The sequence below is a fragment of the Glossina fuscipes genome, unplaced genomic scaffold, assembly GCF_014805625.2.
Source record: "Glossina fuscipes isolate IAEA_lab_2018 unplaced genomic scaffold, Yale_Gfus_2 1, whole genome shotgun sequence".
NCBI classification, from domain to species: Eukaryota; Metazoa; Arthropoda; class Insecta; order Diptera; family Glossinidae; genus Glossina; species Glossina fuscipes.
The window spans coordinates 44560902-44588167 of record NW_023998415.1 but is presented as its reverse complement, the minus strand read 5'-3'; the positions used below and the strand labels follow the sequence as shown (position 1 = coordinate 44588167).

Here is a 27266-nt window from a genome sequence, read left to right as displayed (position 1 = left end):
ACATACATACATACACATACATACATATACATACACACATATATAGGTATATCTTTTACAAGAGACACACAATCCACGAAACACGCATATACGGTGTACGCGCAGATGTACGAAAGCGTGTGTAAATAATCACGTACACACTGACAGTGAATATGTTTTAATCCGCTATAATTACATGGAAAAACTTTGCCAAGTTTCTATACGTGACTCACGCACAATACAATACAGCAAATTTATATACAAGAAAAAACAAAAATAAGAAAATCTATCTTACGTTTAGAGTTTAGAGAGTTCAAATAACTATGCAGACAAGTTGCTAAAAGCGCGTTTGTGTTGATTATTATTTACAGAATACTCACCGTTATGGCAATGTCATGAGCAGGATCGCATGTATCGAGTTTTCGACGAAATCTTAATACGGTATGCGTTCGATTTTCGTAGCCCCACATTAATATATAATCCTGTGAGGGATCGACAATCGGCTCCGGATCACCATTTCGTTTAATGTGACGATCCTATCAAAGAAAAAATATTTATAACATTCAGTTAAATATAAAATATAAAATGTTCTCTAACACAGGGCAAAAACCAAAAACCAAAAGCGTTGATCTTTGATTCAGTTTTTAGCCGATAGCCTTTTTCACAACTACGGACTATTAGCTATTTTTTTTTTTTTTTTTTTTTGATGTCCTAAAATTCATTTCCTTCGTCTAAATAAATTCGAATAATAGTATAATAAGAGGATTTGGTCTTGCGTGAGTAGCGCAGCTTCCAAATAAATTGATAAGTCCGAAGAGGGCATACCAGCGTACATATAATATTAATCTTATATACAATTTATTCAAATGCTTGTGCATCGCCTGATACCTACAATTGATATTATCAATTAAAAATACATAAGGCTTCCTTCCTTTTTTTCAAATGTGGCAACTTCGGATGAGTGACTTTCCTTTCAAAAAAAAAAAAAAAAAACAAAAAAAAGTATGCAATAAGTCGTTACATAAACAACACTGCACTCAAAAGCGAATTATTTATTATAGCTTACATGCTTGCAACGTGCGATTCTTCATGGATTGCTTATTGTTTGTGAAATCTTCTCCTGCGTTGGGTCCTTGCCTTTCTATATGATCATAGTACGAAAATAATTTACGGACAATAGAAGCATTAGTTCGACTAGAGGAGTATATAACATTAATTGAAAATATTTTCTCCACGATCTTTGCAAAATCAATAGAAGAATAGGTCACAAGGGCACAAGGGCAAGCAGATAAGAGTCGCTAGTGCCAAGTCGGCATACGTCGTTAATTAGACTTTCCTTGATAATATTTGTTACGCTAATAACGTTGTAAACGGTTTGCTTCGAACTTTGCTTTTGGTTCGGATCTATGTTTTTCTTTATAATGTTGTAGTGTAACTATGTAATTGTATGTGCTACTTAGTTTGGCTGAGTATATGTTGTGTCATTCGGTTCTTTATACACATGTGAAGGTGTACATAGATAAATGACTAATGATCAAGGTTGTTAGGAACGGTTAAGCCTGACATTGAAAAACAGCTGCTCGGGGTATTTCGCGCAGGTTGTGAATGTGCTCAAATTCTTAAAAGGAGTATACAACGCCTAATCGTGGAGTTGCTGTGCATTTAGATGCTTGGCCAAAGATTTTAGAAAAGCCTCGTCTTAAGATGTGTCATATATCTGATGATTGCATTGTAATGCGGTATCCATCGGAAATCTCAAAGCTTAGGGGCACTAAGGGGCGATAAATGACGAAATATCTACTTTACACTTCTGTTAGAGGAAAGCTTTTTTCATTAAAAATTAGACTTTAAATCAAATCTCATTTACACGTGAGATTATGGGATGAGGGTATGAGTGGCATTTGCGATCCGCTTATCTGGGTGACAATGAGGCGCACTTGATGAAATCGCGCGGGAAATGGTAATTGATTGGTTTCAAGTCGTTTACTTCTGTATTCGCATGGCAAAGCGAAGCAAAGCTGTGTAGTGACGCAACTTTCTTAGCCACGATAAATATGCTGCTGGCGTCTGTAAAATCATATGTGATAGAAAATGTTTATAATTTTGAAAATTTATTAAACGATTATCGTTGTACCACAGCGCTAATAATTAGTCTTTACGAGAAAAGATTGCGAAACTTGAAAGCAAAAAAAAAAAAAAAAAAAAAAAAAAAAAAAAAGGAACTCTCTTAACGTTTAATTTAATTTATTCTGCTAACTACTATCTGACTACTACTATATATGCCTTTCTTGATAGTTTGAAATTTTCTCGAATATTGTCTTAAATACGGAAAGTAATGGCTTATATGTTCGGTTGCTGTCTGACCAGTGTCAACACATAAATAAACAGATCAACCAGCAACAAAAACAAAAAACAAATATATAAGAAATTGTTGCAATTTTAATGAAAAATTTAATTTAGCTTTTCAAACATGATAAAAGTAACAATCACTTCACATATTTATACAAACATATATATATATATATATATATATATATAGCATAAATGTATTAAAACTAAAAGTATTCAATTTATGGTTATTGCCAAAAATCAATTTAAACTTCGAAAGCCACACAAACATATTTTGACACATTCATATAAAATATAATCATAAAGAATGCAAACTAATATTTGTATATATATATATTTATCTATATAATACACACACATTTATATAAATCGATTTATATATATATATATGTTATTGTTTAGAATTTATTTCTAACACTGTTGTATAGTAGAATAGTTTTTGTATTTTGATTTAATTTTTATATTGCATTTTCACTAATTTCAGTTTTCAATTTCATACATAGTACGGACATGAACACGGGAATAGTGTCCTCTAACTCATAAATGTTTGGATTTTATTTCTATATTGTCTGCAGCACACTGCGTATGAGTGACATTTATTTATATTCTTTTTGTTTAGTTATGTTTACATGTGTATTGAATACGAATGCGAATTGAAGTGATGACGGCGCGCGCGTTTGTATGCGAAACTCTATATGAAGATATATATTTTAAATTTATTTATTTACCCGCTATATTTGTGTTAAATTTTATATATTTTATGTTGAAAGTATTAAAATTGAATTTTATGTGAAATGTGATTTTTTTTGCTCTTTTTTTTTTTTAACAAGCATAACCAGGGGCAATATTGATTGGATATGTATGCTTAAAAAAAAAAAATGAAAAAAAAATGAAAAAAAAAAGACAAGTGTGTAGCTTAAAAGATTTGCTAAATATCATCATTTTTTTTTTTTTCTTTTTCGGTGGATTTTCCAATGGCTGGTATGGAGTGAGAAAGAGAGAAAGAGCCAGAGATTTCTTCTTTTTTTTTTTTCTAATTAAAAGTTGAAGAGTATTTAAATGTATTTAATCTTAAATGTGTTTAATCAAAAGATACCGAGTAAACTAAGAAAACATTTATGAGGTCGTCTAACATTTACGACAACTGCTAAGCGGGACTAAATTACGTTTATTCGAAGTAAAAGTGATTTTTCTGTAGGAGTGGTTTCCATTGCAAATTTTTCCTTTTTTTTTTTTTTTTTTTTTTTGTGTATATTTCTGTTAAGGGAATAAGTGATAGAGAGTAAGTTGCGATATATATGTATATATAAGTGGCATACGGCAACACATAGGGTGCAATCAGATTTGCTATTTGATATTTATGTTGACGTGATGAAAAGTGTTGATGAAATAAGGCAGTAATTGCAAGATTGTGGCTTTTCCTCTTTACATTATATATACATACCTTACAGCAGATTGACGAAATAACCGAGGCATGGGAAACTGATCAAGACTTGTGAAATGAAGACTTATTTTGAAATTATATTGCTTCCAATTGACATTTAGTTAAGAGTTTTTTTTTTTTTTTGCTCTTTACAAATCGGGTCAAAGGTCCTGATAAGATTAGCTTTGGTAGGTCTCGCTCATGGCTGTTCACATTGTCTTATAATGCGAATTGTGCAACGCCATCTGGAAAAGACAATTTTTTTTTTTTTTTTGGAAAGATCGGAGAAAGGATGCCGAGGTTGTTGGCGCCTCTTCGACTTTGATTATACCATTTCTTTTCATAAAATTTTGAAACTGCCTGCTTACAGTATTACATGACCTCGATAACAAAACAAGTGCCAAAAACATCTGTGACTTAAATGTTGGTCAAGTCACGTAGGGCGTCATTAAGCAAGGTGAGAATTTTCATGATAAAATCACCCTTAACTTCATAGGAGGCCAGTTTGGCCGGGAATGCTTTGTAGGGAAAGGCTTGCATTGAGTTATGTGCATAATTCAAACGTTCGGCTCATAAGCGAATCCAACCAACCTATCACAGAAATGTATGTATATTCGACATGCGACTTCAACACGTCAGGACATAATTCTGGACATTCGACGCGTTCGGCGCGAACGATTTATTAAAAATGAAGTTAAATGAATGGACTTGCTATTTAAAATATCACTTTCAAATCAAGCTTTGGCTACAGAAAACGCACACAAAAAAAAAAAAAAACAAAACTGACGATCAATGGAGAAGAAAACAATAAAATTCTCTCGTAATTTTTTTGATATAAGTTCAAAACTTTTCTACAATCGGAATATTCTTCGCTCTAGTTCTCGTACTTTGTTTTTTATATATTTATGAAATAAAAGTAAATAAAAATTAAAAAAAGTCAACAGTTGCTTTCTCAAATGGTGGTCTTTATTAAACAGAGATTTTTCAACTGAGATGTGAAAGCAAAAATTATTTGAAATATGCGGGAAATGTTTTGCTAACAATTAGTGCTTAGATGGAGCTTGAAATGAGCACTTTTTCTCTATATATGTTTTCAATATTTTTTTTGTTTTTTTGCTTTTTTTTTTTTTTGGTCTCATAAGTGAAGGTTGAATTACTGCTTAAATAAAAGATTTTTTTTTTTTTCCATTGTTTTAAGCAATGAACGAACCGGTTGTGTGTCAAAAACTATAAAACGTTTGTGTTCTTCTTCTTTACAGGATAAAAAAGAACACACACGCATGATGACGATAAGTCATCTATCATTTATCGTTCAAGTGTTCACGTTTTTGAAGGAAAAAAAAAAGGAAAAAAAAAGAAGAGAAGAAGAAATAGTAGAAGAAAAAATTGATAACATACCTGAAAATATGTTTGTCCCTTGTCCACCCAACCAATTGCTATGTCTGAGCCGGCAAAGTTGCCGTCGGGTGAAAATCCGAAACCCACGTAGCCCAGGGTACGAGCCTGTATTTCGAATGTTATATCTTGATTAATGATTTTCCATAGAATGCGAAAATCTTCATTCAAATCGACAACATGATCCCAAAGCAAAGGATCCAAAGACAATGTCGCCGACTGCGACAACGCATTAGCTTTTGATGTTACACAAAGGCCCTCCAGCAGACAACTCACAATGACAAAACAGGATATAAAACATGTGATTAACGATGACAGCGATAAACTTGTGCTTGTGTACTTAACTTCCGGCGGTGTAGTCATTATGTGGCCGTAGTTATATTGTCTGCAGTTGGCTGACTAGCAACAGTCAGTCAGTGGCTTTATGTGTTTGCCCGTACAACAAACAGCAAACACGATTACAAATTCGCGCGCACGCCGATTGGTTTACGGTTGGTCGTCGTCGTCGTCGTCGTCGTCGTCGTCGCTATTTTGTTGTCTTTCGTTGCGTTTCCTGTTTAATGCTCGTAATGCTCACTTGCAAATCTAAACGGTGTGCGAATCTTTGCAGGTCAGGCAGGCACGCAGGCAGGCAGACAGGCTTGTTTTCAAGCAGATTTAGTTGCTCTTTAATTATATATAATAGCTTAAGCTGACCAGGTCCTCGTTCGGTCTAGGACTTGGTTCAACATTTATGGTTTATAAATGCCACCAAAAATTGCAATAGTATACGCGTATCCAAGTGCCAGTACAATCTCATACATGTACTTTGGCATTTACATATGTACGCGTACGTATGTTCAAGTATTGCAATAAATATATGCACTTATGAAGATGTTGAGTCGTTCAACCAAATGTACATACGACAACGTGCATATAACTACGCACATGCATGCACCGTACGTTTAAATGGTTGAATGGCGTATATGCGTGTTTTTGTGTATATATATCTATATATATATATATATATATATATGTTTTGTGTGTAGGTTTGTGTGCGCGTTTGTGCGCGTTTGTTCTCATATATAAGTGTTTAAATCACTATTGCTTTCCAAGGCAATTGGGTCGGTTTTGTTGTAGTATTAAAAACAATTTTCCTTCTTGTTGGCCTTGTGCTTATTACACAATCGAATTGATGGCTGGGTAGTGTGTGGTTGATGCTCCTCAGCTAGCGTACGACGATGCATGTCGACACACACGTACACATCAGTAGATATCGTTTGCGCCGTGGTATGTGGTATTACTTTCTCAATTTTTGTTTTATGCCTTTTGTTTATGTTTGGCTTTGTATGTATGGTTGGGTTTGGTTTCATTTGGTTTTATATCACAGCATTCGGCTCACAGCACAAATTATAAAATAAAAGAGTTTATTTTTTTTTTTTTTTTTTTTTGTTCGGTCTTTCTTTTTTTTTTTGGTATTTTTTGTTTCTGTTTCTGTTTTTTTTTTTTTTTGCTTTTTTATTTTTGTTTTTTTTGGGTTCTGTACAACGTTTTAACTTTTTCGATAGCAAACAAAAACAACAAATGTTCGGTAGTGGTTGCCTTGTTGCTTGACTCTATGTGCACATCATGCATGCACATCCATACATACATAGTTATGTATGCTGTTTGATTGTTTTTGAAGCATAGACATACGGATGGATATACGTATAGATGGCTGTTTCAGTGTCTGTATCTGTATCTGTATCTGTGCCTGGCTTGTGCCTGTGTCTCTCAAACATGTATATACTTTTTTGTTCGCACTCTTCACAATTATTATTCGAAATTGCACAAAAGGAACACTGTGACTGCAGTTTTTTTCTTTTTTTTTTTTTTTCTGTTTTCTCTGTTTTTTTTGTTAAATTTTTTTATTTTTATTTTTATTTTTTTTTTTTTTTTTGTTTAATTTCCCTTTTATAGATTTATTTCAGTTGTGGTGATGAGTTTATGGCATGATCGTTTGTTTGGTGGCTGTATTGAGTGGGTTTTTTGGTTTGCGGCCAATGGACAGCAATATTGCCATCGTCCTCATTGTCCGTTTGCGGGTGTGTGTTCATTTTTCAAGTTATTTTAATTTACAGACAATATTCACAAATTGCTTCTTCTTTTTTTCATTTGCTCCGCCTTCTCGTCTATACGATGATGGTTCAACTTTCTCTTCTTGTCTGTCTATTGCTGAAAACAATTACAAAAACAAAAAAAACAAGGAAAAGAAAAAACAATAATTAAGATATGAAAAATATTGTAATTAACAAACGTATTTGGAATTTTCAGTTTATATATACCAACTGACTTCACATGAGCATGCACATATAAATATATACATTTGGGTGTGTGGGTGTGTGTCTATGGGTTTTCAAAGACATGAAGAGAATACATGCGAAAAGCGGACCAAGAGGTAATTAACGAAACACTCACTCAAATTCTTCAATATCACGAACTTATACTAATACAATTCGTTTTAATAGCTTAAAGCGATTCGCACGCTTGCCCTTCACAAATCAGATAAGTAAACTATATCTGATATTCAGCGGATCAAGGGAATATGTAACTGGTGAATTCTAGGTAATTACTTATCCATGTATGAAGTGGCGAAGAAGGGCCGGGGGGACTATCGGCGGTACTATCTTTACATCATATGTTTTGCTAATTCTTTGTCAGGTTCGTATGACTTCATAACCTCTATCTCTCAGATGTTCCCTTGGCTTGAGTGTATGACATATCACTTTCGCTTACGTTTTCCTTCGCTGGAGCTTCATTCACACATACGTGTCAAACATAAAAAATATCACGCATTAATTGACCCATCAAATTTGGATCCACACTTTAAATAAATATTCATTGATAGAGTTTTCCATTATCTTCATTATTAATACGAGAACAAGAGTATTTTATTATATAAACTGCCTTTTAATCGGTTTTTATATTAATATTGAAAATTCTAAACGATATTTCGGATATGTTCATGCAACCTATGCGAAATTTTTTGTATATTTGAAATGGCGGCCACTACAAACTGGCGGATTAACTTTCCCTTAACCTTGTCTTAAACGGGGGTGTTAAGTAAAAGTACTTGGAACCAGAAGAATACTTGAATTCTAAATGCTATGGTGATTATGAATTAAATTAAGTATGGCGGACGTCACAACGTGACAAAATAATTTTTTCTTAGCCATACGATCGATGTGGATATCAATTACTACAAGTGCTTGGAAGACGCGAAAGTGTGAGCGTGCTTGTAGCTTAAGTGGAATGGATTTGAAAATGCCCCAAGCATTAAATGATCAATCTACCCAAGTTTTCAAATATTCAAAAAACCAGTTCCATCAACAAGCGTAGACTTTGAAAAAGATGATATTCAGAGATTCAACTTTATTGTTAAGCCTAGATTGCTACCAATTTTATCTTCTTAGTCTTCTACTGAGGCTCACGTTGCCAAGCTATTACAGTAGAGTGTAGATTGGATTTAAGATATTCAGAGCCAAGTCCAGAGTCAAGTATACGGTACCCCAAGTTGCGTAAGCGCATTGAAAAATTGTCAAGAAGTTTTTGTTAGTAATGAAGCATTCAAAGAAATAAGCAGAATGGGACAGAAGAGACGTAGATAATTCGAACCGCAATTGAATAAATACTAAGAAATAATTTATAGAAAAAGAAAATTTCTTTTTTTTTTTAAATGTATATTTAAGTGAACTAAAATATGGGATAAATAAATACTGTCTCAATATGGTGGGGATGTTCTTTTCAATGGAACGTCGCTTGATATCTTTTTTAATTTAAACGGTAATATTCAAGGGCTCCATCAATTATTTCTTTTCCTTCCTTTCGCTGCCTATAAATCCTCCTGCCGGCCATCAAGTTAGCATTAGGGAATTTAGATTTTTTAACTCTAACATACATAAGGGTTACCATGATAAGTAAGGAGAAAAAGTATGATTTCTAGCTTTATATAGCGGGGACGTACGTAACACTCAGAAGAGCTTAAAACCTTTTATTGTACCGATTGATTCAGCATAATTTTCTGGATCTATCTAATTGACCGTCCGTCCATCCGTCTGATGTCTGCCCAGGTGTAATTTTGTTCAACTTACAGGTCGCAATTTCTGAGATATTTTGACAAATTTTGATACACTGATGTGTTTCGATTCATCGTTGATCGCTGCTGAAAATGTTCCGCTTCAGTCCATTTTTTCGACCAATCGCCATATTTTGCCTTATCCTGAAAACCACAACAACAATCTTCGTCGTTGCATTAAAACAATTGGGACTGCCCAATACGGACTGATATTAGATGAACAAAGAGACAGACGTAAGGACAAGTGCGCAATTGGTTCTAAATCAATTGGAACAATGAAAAATAGATTCATTCTATAAGTCAGCAAAAGTGTAATACGCAGGGAGCCACGGATGGTGAAGAATACAAAACCAGCACAAGTTACTCACAAGTTAACTTTTATACTATCTGAAGACCACTTATTTTAACTGTATATTTTCCACTCACTATACTATTTGTAAATATAGGAATGCAACGCCTTTCTCTCGAATATCTCTTAAATTCTATCCACAGTGTTGATTAACGTCAATATCTTTGAATATTTCTCCTTCTTTGAGTGGGTTTTTTTTTTTTTGAAATGCTTTAATTCATATCTTTAACGGTTTTGCTTATCTATTCAATTTTTTCGTCTTTTGTACTTTTGTATTATAAGCCAATTGCAAGTGCATCTTCTTAAAGTTTTGGATTTGTATGTGTGCTTCCAGAAGAAAAGCAAAAAGTTTCATGAACTGCTTTGCTCTTAATTAAAGAATACATTTTCGCGGATGAAATATCGATTTCTCACGCTTTTAAAAACGTTCCAGTTTCTTCTTTAAGTTGTAGTGTCCTTGAAAAGAATTTTCTTAACATTAATCTCTCTCTCTAAAAAAAAAAAAAAAAAAAAAAAAAAAAAGTAAAATTAACGAAGAAGAACTAACGACAAGCCTAACAATAATACTTTAAGTGTTTTCTTTGCCTGCTTGCTTGCTTGCTTGCCGATATACAGGGGAAAATGTATTCTGCAAAGTGAAAGTCGAAATCCAAGCGGAAAATCAAATATCAAAACGAATGATGAGTAACCAAAAAACTGACCTACAAATGAATTCCTAAACTGACATACTTGCATGCGTTTAATGTAAGAAAAAATTTTGTATAATCGTAGGAACGACAACGCGAACGAGTTGGATATGTAGGAGAAGATTCAAGGAATGATTTGCTACAAGTCGCATCAACTTCGAAGCAACGGGATTTGAAAAATATAAAAACTGATTATACAAAGGACACAGAGAGTTAGTCAACGTCTGTTCATTGCGCTGTTCAACGCTGAAACACTTCGCTTCAGTGACTAGCGAGTTAAAGGAATTCTCCATGAAATTGTCTTGATTGAAAGCAACGAATTTCCGTTTTGACGGATATTAGCAATTAGAGAGAGGCTGATGGTATATATTCAGGGGAGTTAGTTGTTCATTTGAATCGTCAGTCGACTAAATATGAACAAAGTAACCAATAAACAAATAAGAAAATTGTATTTTGATTAAAATTTTCGCAACTCTCTTATACATATTCAAGAGTGCTTGCATTTTTGAATTACTATCAGCCTGGCAACGGTCATTCGAATCTCATAAGCTTGCTGTAGAATGAGTGAAATATATTGGATATTGTGATGCAAAGTCTACGACTCATATTTCATACGATTACAAACCAAACGAAAAAGTTATTACACCCAACACGGAAGGACGAGGGATGGACGAGGTTTTGTCAAAACGTTTCCAATGCTCAGAAGAAAGTTTCAGAGATCCTACATAGTATATATGTACACATATATATTCCTGATCAGTATCAAAATTTGAATCTCCTTAAGCATGTCAGTCTGTCTGTCCGTCCGTCCGTCCGTCCGTCCGTCTATGTAATGCCTTTTGTAAACTTTCTGCTGCAAAAATGAAGCTATCGCTCTCCAATCTGGTAGAAACATTGGAAGTTCTTGCACGCAGATTGGTGTTGAAAATGGGTGAAATGGATCGAAGGGTGGTATGTCTACGCTACAACATAAACTTGGAAAACTTTTGTTCTTCAAAAGTTCTAAATATTGGGTTTTTTTGCTCATCATCTACAGCACGCGAATCTCCGAAAATTTGAACATATGGGTGATGGTGGAGCACATGTACAAAACTGGTAAAACTTGACTACGCCTACCCACTATTGTAGTGGGTAGGCAAGCTTCAAAAACCCGATAGGGTATATAAATTCTTGGTCTGTTTCGGATTTGGAATCCCTCTAAGCATGTCCGCCTATATTCAACTTTGTAATATCTGGCGAAAGGGTTTGCGCAAGCAGCTTGAAAACCCAAAAAACCTCTGCTTTCCGTGTATTTTGATTTTCATTAATAAACTACAACAAATACACGAGATAAATTTGGACAAAATTATTCGACGAAAATATCGTATCGGTCATCCAATATTATGGAATGCGCAAATTTACATTCCCCCTTTATTCAATCTTTTTTAGGATAACGGTGATGGGTATAAAAGATTCCGTCTTAACCGAATTAAATTTTCTTTACTTGTTTCGTTCTATCCTTGTGTAGGAGGCATAAGAATATATTTCTTTTGAGTTTATAGCATATGCGAATATATATTATCCCCATATGTATATAGAGGCTTGAAATGGATGCAAGAGTAGGAAGATTTATTGAAAGCACTCGTTTATAAACCTGCTTTGTTTAATGTAAGTAAAATACAAAGCACATCTAATCCACAATAGCTAGAGTAATAAAAGTCTGCTAACATTTGTAACTGCAATCTTGATAAATGATGATTTTGAAAATACTACAATTAAATTATGTAATGTGCATATAAAATATATAATGATATGTCCATGTGTACTATTACATATGTAAATGGAATACCCGAAGTGTCTCCTCTATCTATCGCAATTTTTCAAATCGCATTCAACGAAATAAGCAAAAAAAATACTTTGCCAGATTCTAAAAATTGAAAATTGTCTATATGTGGCGATCAAGTTAATGTTTTAACAAAAGAGAACAATAACTTAACAATCATTAATATCCTGGAAATTATTGAGGAAAAAAATTTGAACTGGGTTAACTTCTCGGACGCGGAAATTAAAAAAAAAAGTTTCACATTTATAAAAAAAGCTTATGTGGTGCGGAAAGTCGGCAGATGTACATAAATGATTTACCATTTGAAAGTGTGCAAACACTCAACGTTTTAGATCTCAGGCCTTGAAACTAATACCGTTAGAAGTCACACTGCTTGCAATTAAAAAATGCTACTGAAACAGAGGCGAACTTCATATGCTACATTGCTTGGAAAAGTTTTGTTTACGTAAACATCGTTGCTTATCTTAGCAAAATGCCCCTTGACTTTAGCTTGATCGTATACGGCCGCACCAGCAAATCGAATATAAATATTTTGAAATCGGTTGGAGCACATAAACGTATGGTTACAGTACATATTCTCTTCGAACGATACCCATCCGCAATGTGATTACAGAGCCCGATCTTTCAACATTCGAAAATGGAGTGCGTGAACTAGAAGTCAAAATTATCCCGAAACTGCCCAATTCTGGCGATTCAATACTTGGCAAAAATGTTGAAAGAGCTCCTATTGCCAAAGCTGTCAGGCAATACTAACTGGGAATTAACTCCTGCAGAGATGTTGGAAACGAAATTGCCTTTGCCATAACTATTACGCGGCCGTGGGCTTTAAACGTCAACTGTTGCGATATTTCACTCTCAATAGGCAAAATAGAATGTAATGCCAAATCTCGTCCTCAGAATGCTAATTGTAGAGAAAACTAACCCTTTGGAAAATAATGGTTGGCATTCTCCTCTTACAGACGGTTCCGGGAGCGATGATCTGTCCTCTGTCCACGCAGTAGCAGATGTCATAAAGCAAGTCTAAATTAGTTACATCCTACACGAAAGTGAGTCAACATTTATAGTTCAAGCTAGAGCTCCTCATCGGACAGACAGATAGTTTGTCGGTCTTAAAGCCTATCGATAACCACGTAAATTTTTAATGGAAAACTATTAACAAAATAAGAAATACCATCGCTGCGCACAGAGACAAATTAAAACGTTTCAGTTTCCAAGTCCTATTGGTCCCTTGGGGGAATGAATGAGCAGACTTGGTGGGCCAAATCCGCAGCTTTCGCGCCCTTGATTATGGAAAACGCAATAGAAAAGTTTATTCGGAAGAAAATTAAAGAGAAAACTGATGATAAAAAAACGACAATACAATCATCCACACTACTCGCATGTTAATCTTAACGAGGTTCCACTCAATATCCAATCCAAGTCGGAATTGCGATATTTGTAAGAGCCCGACTTGGGCATATCACTGCAACACCTCAATTGATCCTTAAGAATTCTACTCCTCCGATATGCGATATGCGAGTGTGGACAACATCTTACATCAACGAACATATTCTTTGTGAAGCTTCGTTTGCGGATTATCCAAGCGGATGGACATCTTGAAAATACGTTTAGTACTCAATATCAGTAAAATTTTTAATTTTATTACAGCTAATGATCTAATCTACCTATAAAAAAATAAGAGGAAGAAGAAGAGAGAGAGAGAGAGTCATAGAGAGAGTGTTAGAGCTCATCCTAATTTTAGTCCTAAAATTTATTTATTTGGTGTAAATAAATTATTATACAATATTAATAATAATAATAATAATAATAATAATAATAATAATATATAACGATATGATAATTACTACTATGGGTACCAAGTCACATCGGCTTATTGGGAAATGAGCAGGCTGATCGAGCGACAAAGTATGCTGCTGCTGCTCCTCTAATTATGGATGATGTCATGGAAAGATACATTGGAAGAAAAGTTAAAGAGAAAATTCCAGAAGAAAATTTACAATACCGTCATCAACACTACTCTTGCATTAACACTCAATTAACTCCACCTCTATATCCAGCATATGTTGAGATAACCAAGATCCAAACATTTTCGAGAATTCGCCTTGATCAGACAATTGCAACTCACCAATAGATCTTGAAGAAGTCTTCTTCCCCAATCTGCAGTTGTGGACAAACTCTCACTATAAAGTACATTCTCTGCGAGTGCCTTAACTTTTCCTTGGCTAGAAGTATTGCATTTGGAACGACTAACCCTGTGGATATTCTAAAATCAGCTTCCGAATCGAATATCAATTCTATATATTACTTTATTAATACTACTAAGCTCGTTATCTAATGTACATTTGTTTATATTAAAGCCAATAGTCTGTGCTGTTAATGCTCAATGTCTTTTTTTTTTAGTCTAAGAATTTATTTCATTTGTCTAAAATTATAATAATAGTAATAATAATAATAATAATATAAAACGATATGAATATATAAAAATGTCGTGACTTTATCATGTAAAAATGCTGTGATATCTTTAACTAGAGAGGTATGCTTTAAAAGAAAATTGTTGTTATGCCATCTGCCGTCTGTGACATTTGCATTTGATATGAAGGCCCGAAGACTAATTTCATATTTTCATAATTTTCTATAGAATTCATAAAAGAGTTGTTTATACTACGATCCATTATCGATTGGACGCATTGGTAGATGCGCCCTATGTAATTTTGATACCCTATCTAAGTTTGCCAAGTTTGGGCGTTTAGCGATGAGATTATGTCAAAGAATTCATCGAAGAAATTTCATAAGCCACTACTCTTAAAGTTCACTTTCCTTGCTACTGGTATGCTTGCTTTTAAGTATCTCTCTCGTTAAAAGTTAGGTTATGTGTTTCTATGCAAACTGTTGTTATTGTCATGTTTAAATGAATTTTACGAGATATGCATTATACTGTGTGTCTCACTTGAAAGGATAGTGCAAGTTAAAAGCGAACGTATAAACGTGAAAGAACAAGAATGAACAAGTTTCATACCATTTAATACGAATTAATGATTTTGATTTGAAATTAGCTTGGCTTGCGTTTTTCTTCTAAAAAGATAAGACTGACGTTGATTAAACTGATGATTGCTGAAGAGATTAGCGAAAGTTTTTGAAAGAGAACATATATATATATGAAAATAAATTATTGTTATATATGAATAAGAGAAAGATGGAATCAATGAATAAAAGTTTTTTCATTCATTGTTTGATTATTCAATTATATCGTATATATATGTAAAGTTGTTTTTCGTGGAGATCAAAAATATTAGCATTTTTTTACTAATCGACAAAAAGGTAAAGACAATGTTCTATGCAGAGCATAGAAATGTTTAATTTTCCTAAAATTTTGATTGGATAATATTTAGAAAACTACTCGAGGGAATTGAATTGGAATTGATGTACAAGTCCGTGTGATATAACATGGAGCAATATTTCGTTTCAAAGAGAATTTTTTTTTTTTTTTTTTCGAATATTTTTTCACTTTTAATTAGCGCAAAGCTTAAGATAACTATCAAGTAAGATACAGAATACATTTTTACTAAAAAGCTTTCACATCATTTGAGGAAGAGTTAATAATCAAATCCTTCACCGAGTCAACACTCCTTTCCCTTGAAGATTAAAAGATTTTTCTGTTATTTGCAAATGCTTTCTCATAGTCAACGATACGATAATCATTTCAGTACAAATTACAAATTCAAATGGCCCTGTGCGGTTCTTCTCCAACCGTTTTTTTCACTATTAGTGGGGTTGACTTGTGAATCCTTTAGCTGTAAGGCTTTTCGTATATGAGTAAAGACGAGTTTTCCACGACTTAAGATATGATTTTATTTTATCTGTGTGTGAAGAGATCGAAATATTTTCGATTAGAATGTTTTTAGACTTTGTAGAATTATTTTTTTTTTTTTTTTTTTAATTTTATAATCTCTGCGCCACACTCAATTAAATTTGATTGAAATATATTTTATTTACTCGATTGGCTATACCCAAATACGTTCAAACTCAAATATGACCCTTTGTTGTAACATTTACAAAATACTTGTAAAAAACAGTATTTAAATCACTTCGTTGATAGTAAAGGTCAGATGATTGTAAATTGCTACCTTTACTGCATGGCATATATGTAAAAAAGTTGTTTCCTTAATAAACTACCAAGATTCCAAGCATACCAAACCATTATATAAAACAACATGCGTACGTCATCGATAGTCTGAATATACGAAAGTCTGAATTGCATGGAAAGATAAATAAACAAATAGTTTTCTACTTTATAATTAAAGAATTTCATTCTCAGTTGACAATATGGTTTGCCACTAACATCGAGACAACATTTCACTCTAAAAAAGTGTAAAAAAAGTGTACTCTTTTTTTTTTCGCCTGATTCTCGACTTATCGATTTATGTGTGCGGGGGGTGCATATTTTCGGATTGATAACAATTATAACGTATAGCAAAAAAGAAAATTACATTCGGTCGGGACCGTATCTTTTACACCCATCACCATTCTCCTAAAAAGAAAAAAAAAAAAAAAAAAAAAAAAATTTAAAAGAACTAAATTCCCATGATCTATGATATGGGGATTGATTTTTTTGTATTCTTAAAATGAAAATTTTTGCTGCGCAGACGTGTGGATGTTGCAAGGGTGCCCTTGGAAAATCTTAAGTCCTTTCGAAAATCGTTTAAAAATTTGTAGCCGATATTTTCATATTCGCTAACGGGGGAATGTTTACCACATATACTACCAAGTTTCGTAAACAGAAATATGGACAGACGGACAGACGGACATGTTTAGGTGCATTCCATATTTGATACCGGTTAAGAATTTATATACCTAATGGGACGTTTCAAGCTGGTTTTTGCGCGTTATAAAGGTAGTGAAAAACAATTAAGGCGTGGTAAGCTTTTCACATTTCTGTACAGGTATTGCAGCATCGCTCATAGAATATGTATTCAAATTTTTGAGCATTTGTTTACTATAGTTTATGAGTAATGCGCAAAAAACCATATCTTCATTCGTTTTGAAAAACACAGGTGTTCGAAATTTATGTGATAGTGTGGGCGCGCCACGTCCAACCGATTTGAACCATTTTCGATACCAAGCTACGCGTAAGAACTTTCAATGCAGCTGCCAAATTTGAAGTCGATAGCTGCATTCTTGCGGCCAGGAGAATGTTTACAACAGACCAGACATTATCCGGACGGACAGACGGACGGACGAACATACTTAAATCGATTTAGAATTTGATGCTAATCAAGAATATATTATATATACTTTGTCTCTGGTCTCTGATGCTTTTTCCTGTGCGTTGCATACGTTTTGACAAAATGAGTAAACCGTTTATTGTTTTGTGGTGGGTATGAAAATATGGAAACAATTCAGATAAACAATTGCGTTATCCTATTTCTAGATGAAAAGAATTTTCATATCTTTGGGGTATGTTCAATTTTTTTACTTAAATTACTCAAACAATTTAAATTAAACCCAAGTAAGAAAATTATATTCGGTTGCAATCGAATCCGTTATCGTATAAAAGATTGAATGGGCGTGAATGACTTTTTATTTTTTTGTAGAATAATTTTGCGGAAATTTATATTGTGCACCTGTTCCAGTTTATTAGCAACGTGCAAAAAACGCCAAGAACGTAAGATTTCACTCTTTTTGGGCATTGTAGGCGTGTGCTTCGGCCTATTTGGCCCATTTTCAATAACAACCTGTGTGCAAGAACTTTGAATGTTTCTGACAAATTTAAAGTTGACAGCTTAATTTTTGCGGCCAGTTCACAACAGACTTTACACGGACGGCCAGACGGACATGTTTAAATCGATTCAAAATTTGATACTGATTCGTGTGGATGTTCCAAACATTATGACAAAATGAGTATAGCCTTTATCCTTCGGTGATAAATATAAAAACTGAAAATATATATTGAAAAACTGAACAGATAGATTATATAAAACGAGTTTATGTCTCGGGCTGAATGGAGAATTTTTAACTGCTTGAGCCTGCCCGCCTGTATATATATCTTTCTCTGTATATGAAATAAAGATTCAGATATATCCAAAAATCCCAAATATACATAACGGATCCAAAAATATAAATAACAGTTGGTAACTGAGATTTGAAAAGACAGACAACCTTTTTAAAGTGAATGCAAACTGTCCACAATCAAGTCGAACAGTATTTGAAGGCATCTCGGCACAACTTTTTTTTTCTCAATAATTTTACTTGATGGAGACCTAATCATTGACCTAAGATGGATGTGGAATTTTTTTTTACTCTAAAATAACATCCACATTCGCACACATATACAAATGCATTTATATTTATGCCTTCGTGTGTGTATGCATAAATACGTACTTTCGTCCATATATATATATATATATATATATATATATAGCTTTGCATTTAGTTGAATTGGGATTTGCAGTTGATTTAAATGGATTGTGCAGAATGTGTGACACATACGCTATGGAATTTAATGCAATTTATTTATTTAAACAAGATAAATAGCTTTTAAAATAAATTCAGTTATTTGCCAAACTGACCGCAGAGTATTTTAAACACATATTTCAAAATTTGTAAAAAAATTTTAAAAAACAAAAAAAAAAAAAAAAAACAAAAATGGAAATATATAAACTTTGATAGAACTAAAATGCATACAATAGTAACATAAATTTGTTAATCGTATGCTTAAAGTAAATTTTAATATCATCATACACTTAAATGCTTAAACATGTACGCGACCAGAGAAAGATACAAATGTGAGGAAAATTATTATATGCAAGTGTTTACAGTCGTGTGCATATGCATTCGCATATGTATGCGTGCAAGCGTACGTACAGAACAGAATTCTTTTATCAAGTTGTATACATGACCGTGTGTGTGTGTGCATGTGTATGTGTGTATGCGGTCGTGTCAGGGCAGTGGATGTGCAATAATTATATATATATGCAATACATGTGTGTGTGTGTGTGTGTGTGTGTGTATGTGCATGTATTCATGTCGTTCGAGTGAAACCGAGAAATTTATGAACTTGTTCAAACATTAAGTTACATTTTTCATTCTTTTTTTTTTTTTCGTTTTTTTTTTTGTTTATATTTTTGTTTTAATAGAACAACGGGGGAATTCAAAAAATAAATAAATTAAAAAAAGTGAAGCTGGCTCTCGTTAAGAAAGAGGTGAAAGGAAACACGTAAAATAGGACATGATTGCAATTAAGTCAATTTAGGCAGACAATGCAATTTTATTAATAATGAAACGTAAAAGAGAGAGTTCTCCGAGTCCTGTGATTTCAAAGTGGTTAGCAGGACTGCTTCTTTATATAAGCCATGCTACATGTAAGCCTTGCATAGAGTAATTTTCCCAGTTATACTATTTTCCCTTCAATTGCATATAACAGATTTGTTCGGTGATTCTATCAATAAAATTTTTAAATTGAAATCTAAGAATTGCGTAACTAGAAGCTTTGCCAAGTCAAATTAATAGGCTTTAGGTAATCTTTTTCTTTTCCGCATCGTGTCCAGCTTCAGTTCTTTATCAGTATTCTGTTGTATTGTAAATGAACCTTGTCCGCTGCCTTACCTTGTACGCTACGTTACCAGGAATTCGATTGCTTCTCCGTCTGCGTAGCATGTTAGACCATCGACTAGAGTTCACAGGTTGGATGTAATTCATTGCTGCAAATTATTCCGTAGATGATCGACGATCTCTCTAAGAATGATTGACGGATTGACTACACATTTCACGTTCACCTTGATAGTAAAATACTTTATTGCACTATGTAGGTTTTTATGATTGTGCGATCAATACGCAAAAGATATCATTTTCGATAGGTTGTATATAATGATGAAATGAACTGTACTGTTTGGACCTAGTACATCTATCTTTAAGATCACGACGCATGTAAAGTTTGTCACGAAAAATAAACTTAATTTTTAGCATTTATTGAGAACAATACCTGAAGGATAGATAATATGCCATTAATTTCACGAAGCAGTTATGCTTGACAAAATTTGACATGTGCTTGTGTAAAGGCCCCCATGCAAAACATATCTTTACATAGAAGCAAAGTATAATTTTTGATATATTATCAAGCAAACCAATGAGGAACGGTATTAGGTGAAACGGAGTAAGGTATTTTATGTGCGTGCGACTTTGCTCGATTAAGGGTTTTTTTACGAGTCAAGAATTTTTTCTTTACTTGTTTGTGTTAAATCGAAAAGTAAGAATACAGCTAAGGATGGCTCCCGTGTCTCCGTTTAATTAAATATTATTTTAAACACTTCCATAAAGGTAGAAGTGTGTCTAAGAAATTCGTTTCAATAAATTGTATGAATTTTTGTACATGAATTTTAGAAACTGACTTCTAATTTTGTACTTAGAGGGTGAAATTATATTTCAAGCTTTCTATCTCAATCATAGGCATCTAGGATGTTTAAAATAAAAAAATCAGTCCAAAATCTTACAATGACCAAATGCTTTTGCTGATGATTTAAGTTATCCAAATGCAAAAGCAAATCTAGTAAAACGGCATCCTATTCAACTTTCTAGAAGTGAAGAGATCAAGATCATGCGTATATTAAGCTCACAATCTTTGAGTTACTACTTATATGAGATGATGATATCGACCATCTATTACTATCTGCAAGGCACTAATATTCGATACGCTAACGCAATGCGAATATATTGGACATATAACGACCTATGGAGGCATGGTAACCGGAGATTTCTTTGGGAAGCTTTCCCCCCATTGCACTTCTCTCGTTAAGTCGCATTCATTTAACAAATATTACGCAAATATATTTTTATTTTTTGTGAGCGGCTTCACGTTTAACATTTACATTAACGTATATACATATATGTATATATATATATATATAAATCCTTTTGAAATAAGTTCGTACTAGTGGTGGACTAGTGATTTTTAGAATAGTTTAGCTTTTATTGGCAAAATTCGGAAAACTATTTACAAATCTTACATTTACAGAATCTTACATTTACGACGCTTCAATTTTCGTTCAGGTCTTGTCCGTTCGAATATTGCAATTCAACTCTCCAGGCTCGACTCGACGCGCCTTCCTTTCTTTACAAGAAAGTTATCATTACCTAAATTCGTTGGGACATATTTAATCCGTTTTTCCGCTAAATTGTTGCCAATTGTTGTTAATCTCTTCGCCAAACATCAAAAATCGCATTTTCGTAACAAGAAATATACTTTGGATGCACTCAGAATTAAAGCGTTTGCAGCACGCAACTCAAACGATGATTACGGTATTTATGGCAAATACTTTGCAACTGGCATCGCTTTCTATCATCGTTTGGTTAACTTTGACACTAAAATATCATATAAACACGCATATATATATATATATATATATATATATATATATATTTGAATGCTTACAAGCACTTACAAAATGCGCACACACGCCTTCATACATGTGTTTATGGAAATATTCCTTTGTGCTCTGATAGTTGTTGTCTCGACAGAGCACAAAAAAAAAAAAAAAATAAAAAAAATAAAAGCGGACAAAAAAGCAGTCGCGTCCTCCGGAAATTTATTGTACCCGAGAGTTTAGAAATTTTCCATTTTGATTTATTTTTCAAGTTTCAGTGTTTTGGTTAAACTGATTGAAATTGATGGGATTTGTTTAGTCGCATATGCATGTTTTTTTTTTTTTTTTTTTTTTTCTCGTATGCATTTCCCCCATATCTACGTAAGTCTAGTTGCGTGTCCGTTTTGTTTTTTTTTTTTTTCTTTTTTTTTTCTATATGCGCTCACTAGACGTAAGTACTTAGTACATGTGCAAATAAATGAATGCCAGAGTAAGTAGAATTTCATTTCGATATCTATGCGTACATATGACGACTGTGAACATTAATAGTCAAATTGTTATACCAACACTCTAAGTGTTTTAGTATGCAGCGGTGTGTCGATAGCATCCACGGAAAGGGATAAGCTTTTTGCATAAATTTTATGCTTTCGATTTATTTTCTTCCTTTTTTTGTATTTTTATTTTTTTATTTTTTTTTGTTTCTTTCTTTTGAGTCAACGCAAAGGGTAGATTACAGCTGTCGAATGTTTGTAACGGTGCAAAAGTGCGCACCGGAGACCCCATAAACTGTGCAATTTTTTTAGTCAGCCAGCCAGGTTCGTTTGTTCGTCTCCTTCTTCTGTTTTGATTTTGTATATAACACTTATCACCTTCAAAACTTTAGTCAAAGTCTTGAGTAAACATTCGCAAAATATTTTCTTCCTTACCGTCAGATGATGTTCAAAATTTATTTAAATCGTTTATAATTTTTTTTTTGTTTTTTGTTTTTTTTTTTTTTTTGATTTTTGTTATTTACGTACACACAATCGCAAATAACTCTTTATTCGTTATACTATACGTGATGGTGTACCATGTCACATTTATAGTGCAATCATAATTCTGAAGTCACATACTTCCTCAACTTTCGAAATGTTTTCATTGAAAATCATCAAAAACATATACGTGCTGGGTATGAAAAGATTCGGTTTAAGATGAATTTATTTCGTCTGCTGTTCCTTTTTAACTTTAGCATAGTATGGCATAACATGTTCGCTGTGTTAGGGAATAACGAAAATCTTAACTTTTAACTTATATTACGATGCGCTTAGGACGAAAATCGTGGCAACGAAACTTTTCAGAATGATTTGCTCAAACCTCTCTAGGGTTTTATATAAATTTCATTTTAGTGCCTTTTATAGATAGAAAAAGAGTTAATTGATAATTTTGTTCGCTATACATTTTGTCTTGCAGAGCATTTTCATCTCTATCACAATTTAGTGTTGTTTAGTTTCGCTGATTAAGTGGGGCGAAGACTCTCTATATTTGAATTGCAAGAAAGTAAATGCATTATAATCACCATTGAATATTGAACACAATTTCGCTTAATCAAGTTATTCCTAAAATCTCATATATATATATTTTTTTTTTTTTTTTTTTTTCATATCACAACTTTTCAAAATATGGTCGAAAAAGCGATCCGATCTGAACAATCGTCTTGGGCCAATGTATTAAATTTCATCAAAACTTATCGAAAATTGCGAACTGTAGGTTGAACACAAATTTACGTGAAAAAACATCAGACGGACAGACAGAGAGGCAGGCCGACACGGTTAGATCGATTAAGAATAACTTTTAGATGTAGATCTATCTGTCTGCCTTAAGTCCTTTTGGGTGCTGTGTACGTTCGCGATTTACTATGCCACCTTTTCTAGTATCGTGCCATTAGGCTATATGTAGTTTTTACAATCGTCATCGGTTGACTTATGTCATGATATCATTTGGATTTTCAAACACCACTGGTCTAAGGGTATATTAACTGGATTTATATGTTTGTCACATCGGTAAGGATTCGCGGGAGATCCACTTTTTTGTAAACCAAACCAAACAATTGAGAATTTTCTCGATCGATTAAGCTAAGTTCTATAAATGTGTTTGTGTGTCTGAAGTCTATCCATATGAAGTGTAGTAAGTAATTACAGTTTTGAAAATATTATAATAACAGTTGGTGCACTAACATGTTTTGCTCTACGGGCGAATCTTCCCGAAAATTGGTTAAATCGGATCATTTTTACGATTACAAACCCTATGCTCAATAAAAATATACTCGATAAAAATCGATGAAATATAGTATTTAAGAGTTTTAAATAAAATTTTCTTTTGGGATGCATCCATTTTTTGAACCTCTTCCCACAACGATGTTTTCCCAAAAAGACAAGCCTTTATATAATACCAAGGTCTCATTTTTAGTAGGTTGTAACGGATGAAGGCTCAAAGTAGATAATTGACAAAATGATTTTGTTATATTCAGTATTGATTAGAAAGATATAGTATTTCGATGTATTTTCTTACAATCGTTCTCAGGAACATAAGGATTTATATGAGGGCGAGATAAAAATTTTCAAAATTTTTTGTGTTGAAAATATGATATAACGAATAATGAGTTTTTTTAAGCAGCGAATTGATTTTATTAAATTCGGCTCGTATTTCATACAAGAATTGCTATCATTTTTGACATATGAAGAAGAAAATAAACTGCATTAGGCAGAGGTATGTAAAATATTTAATGGTCGGTCTTGCTCGACAATATTGTTGTAAGTTTTTTTTTTTTAAATATGAACAATCAGTCTGTGGTAACGGTCTGTGGGGACGGTAAAAAAGAAAGAAGTGAGAAAAAAGTAAGAGCTGGAGGCCGCAGTTTAGTAAGTGTGTGCGCAATCGGGAAGTATTATACTTTTACCGACTGAGATCCCGCTACGGTTACGATCAAAGTAAACTGATTTATCTTCTAATAGACTTACTTTTCTACCTTTCTCATCAGATTCCTTATATTGCTTATATTTATTATGTTGTCAGACTGCCTTCGGCCGTCTGAGCGCTCCGTGATTCTTTTTGACCATTTCTAGATTACTTGACAATCCAGGTATGAAATATTGCATATATTACACGTCGCCTTGTCATGTACTTTTAAAAAGCATCGTAATATCAGTTCGGAGCTTTCAATTACATCATTTTTTCTTCAGTTTATTGTCATTTACTATATTTGTTTACAACATTTCTCAAACAATATAAAGTAACTAACTAATCCATTATCACAAGAAGATATTTGGAAACCCTATACGTCTTGACCGTTTGATGATACTTGCGCGCATCTTTCTTGCCAATGGCGACCATAAATAAATTGTTTTCACTTACGGATATACATTGATATATGATCTGATATTTGACGTATATTTTTTGAATTATTCTCCACATATTTTGTAAATAAATGTACAAAGCATCGATTTAAAGGCAGTCGGATAACTTAATGCTGCCCATATTGAAAACTCTAATGCAGTTGGAATTTTATGTATATATATATTTTAAAGTGCAATCTGAATCAATTGACTCGAATAGTATGTGAAATATTTTGCAACTTTTATGCATTGAAGACGTTGTTAATTATTAAAGACTCGCATTAACGGGAATACGTAGCTAATCAATAATTATTATACAATGTCATCTTAAAAGAATACGACTTAGATTCTCGTCAATCGAGTGTTTTATACAATTACTTACTCGATAAGCTATAACTCTCACTATTCAACGTAATGCGATCGAGTAAATGGAAATTTATTTGATTGTTCTTCAATTGTTCTTCAATCACACATCTTGACTAATCGTTAAAGTTATTACCTAAGCTTAAGCAATTGCGACCAATGTTTTTCATCTTATCCTTGCTTATCACGCAATCAACCCAATCGTTCCTGTAATCATAATTACCGGCAAAATGTATTCTAAACAATTCACGTCGATAAAGTTTTAAGGAAAATAAATTAATATTTTATGTGAAATACATGTGCATTGCATTCTCCTCCCTCAGGCTTATAAGCTGTTGATGTCCATGGTCACATGTGTGAATGTTTAGTTTTCTTTAATTATAATTACTATCTACTATTTATAAAAGGAATAAAAATTTGATAATAATAAATTAATAAATGATTCACGAGAAAATCTCTCAACAACAAAATGTAAAAATATTATGATTTGTCGTTTCCGATAATCCTATTTACCATGCTATATGTAATTGGTAGTAACACAAAAAAATTGTGTAAAATAGCATATAAGCTGTGAGTGTTGTTTAGATTATTTAGAAGGATATTAGTAGGACCTGAATCAAGGTCTTTGAAGGGGGATGCGAAAAAGGATAATTAGTAGAAGTATTTTAAAGTTTGCAAGCGGAAGAGCGAGATTCAACTGAGATCTAAGCTATTGCAGAAAGTCAAACCAATGAAAGATCGGACATAGAAGATTTGGAAGTCAATGTGATTTATCTAAATCGTTTAAAGCTACGAAAGAGCTACGCGAAGCGTTAAATATCATTACGAGGTATTTGTTTTAGAAAATGGAGATGAAAACCATTACCCTTTAAGCGGGCATATGGAATATAAATATTTTGCCTCAAGGATGAGGGGTATATTCAGTGTGTCAAAACGTTTGCAACGCGGAGAAGGCACCATCGGCGTCTCCATCAAGTGTTCGTATTCATGATCAGCATTAAATTCTAAATCAATTTAAGATGTCCAACTTTGCATCTGTCCGTCTGTATAATGGTTCAAATTGGCCTGAAGGCGACGCAGTACAGTACTACGTAAATTTAGAATACTTGCGTTTCTCGAAAAGAATAGGAAACTGGTTGCTCTAATTACAACAGATAAATATACAAAAATTTTAACATATGTGCGATACTATGGCATTTGTATAAAAATGGGAAAAATTAGCCACGTCCCTTATAATGCAGAGAAGCAAGCTTCGAAAAGCCCATGAAATATATATAAATTCTTGATCAGTTTCAAATTCAGAGCATGTTCGTCTGTTCATCTATCCTCTCGTCCTTCCAAGCGATTGTGTAGTATCTGTGATCAACTCGCACTCTCGTTTGTAAAGATGAAGATGACACACAAACAAAACGCTCACACACGCCCTATATATAATATAAGAAAAACGGTTACTACCTGCGCTTTCCTTGTTACTCGGTAAACTGCAATTTCCACAAAATTATTCGAATAAAAATACGAGAACGGTAATGAGTATAAAAGATTCGGGTCACAATCAAATATAATTTTCTTACATTGTCTTCTCATATTTTACAAATTGAATAAAATGAAAAATCAGTTAATTTTCTCTATACTAACAGAATATCGTCCCTGAAGAGGTTAAACGATGTAGAAATAATAAAAGGAAATTAATTTGTTGCTTTAAAAGGGAGAAACTGAATTAATACTGTCTGTAGGTGAAATGTGTTTTTGAACATTTTCGTGATCCTAACTAATAATAACGATGATAATAATATGGCGTAAGAATTGCACAATAATAATTGTCACAAAACGAATTATTGAAGTCTGGCACGTTTAACATAAGCCAAAGGTTAATGATTAAGTGTTGGACGAAATTGTCTGTTTTGAAAGTTCATCAAGCCGTTGCTCTTATTCGTGTTCGTTTTCGTTTTCGTTTTCGTTTTCGTTTTCGTGTTAGAAATTCTTTTACCCTTTTTAGCATGCACTTGTTAATTAACATTTTCATTACATTGCCGTACATACATCTATAAACATGTATAAGCATGTATATTAATGTGTGCGC

General features: G+C 33.2%; 2 protein-coding genes across 16 annotated transcripts in view; both read right to left on the bottom strand.

Annotated features, from left to right (window-relative positions):
• LOC119631821 (MOXD1 homolog 2) overlaps nucleotides 1-6591 on the bottom strand; it is a 30718-nt gene extending 24127 nt beyond the window's left edge. Inside the window, exons 1-2 of the mRNA XM_038024342.1 lie at nucleotides 5150-6591; nucleotides 360-515 (exon numbers count right to left, since the gene is read on the bottom strand). Coding sequence (XP_037880270.1) covers nucleotides 360-515; nucleotides 5150-5509 — 516 coding nt within the window. The 5' untranslated portion in view covers nucleotides 5510-6591. The remainder of the gene's footprint in view (nucleotides 1-359; nucleotides 516-5149) is intronic.
• Nucleotides 6592-7066: 475 nt separating this feature from the next.
• Nucleotides 7067-27266, bottom strand: part of LOC119631579 — a 27698-nt gene continuing 7498 nt past the window's right edge. For all 15 annotated transcript variants that reach the window (XR_005246693.1, XR_005246688.1, XR_005246690.1 and 12 more), the window contains one exon: nucleotides 7067-7339. Coding sequence is in view for 1 of the 15 variants with exons in the window: in XM_038023929.1 (XP_037879857.1) it covers nucleotides 7312-7339 (28 nt within the window). In the remaining 14 variants the exon portion in view is untranslated. The remainder of the gene's footprint in view (nucleotides 7340-27266) is intronic.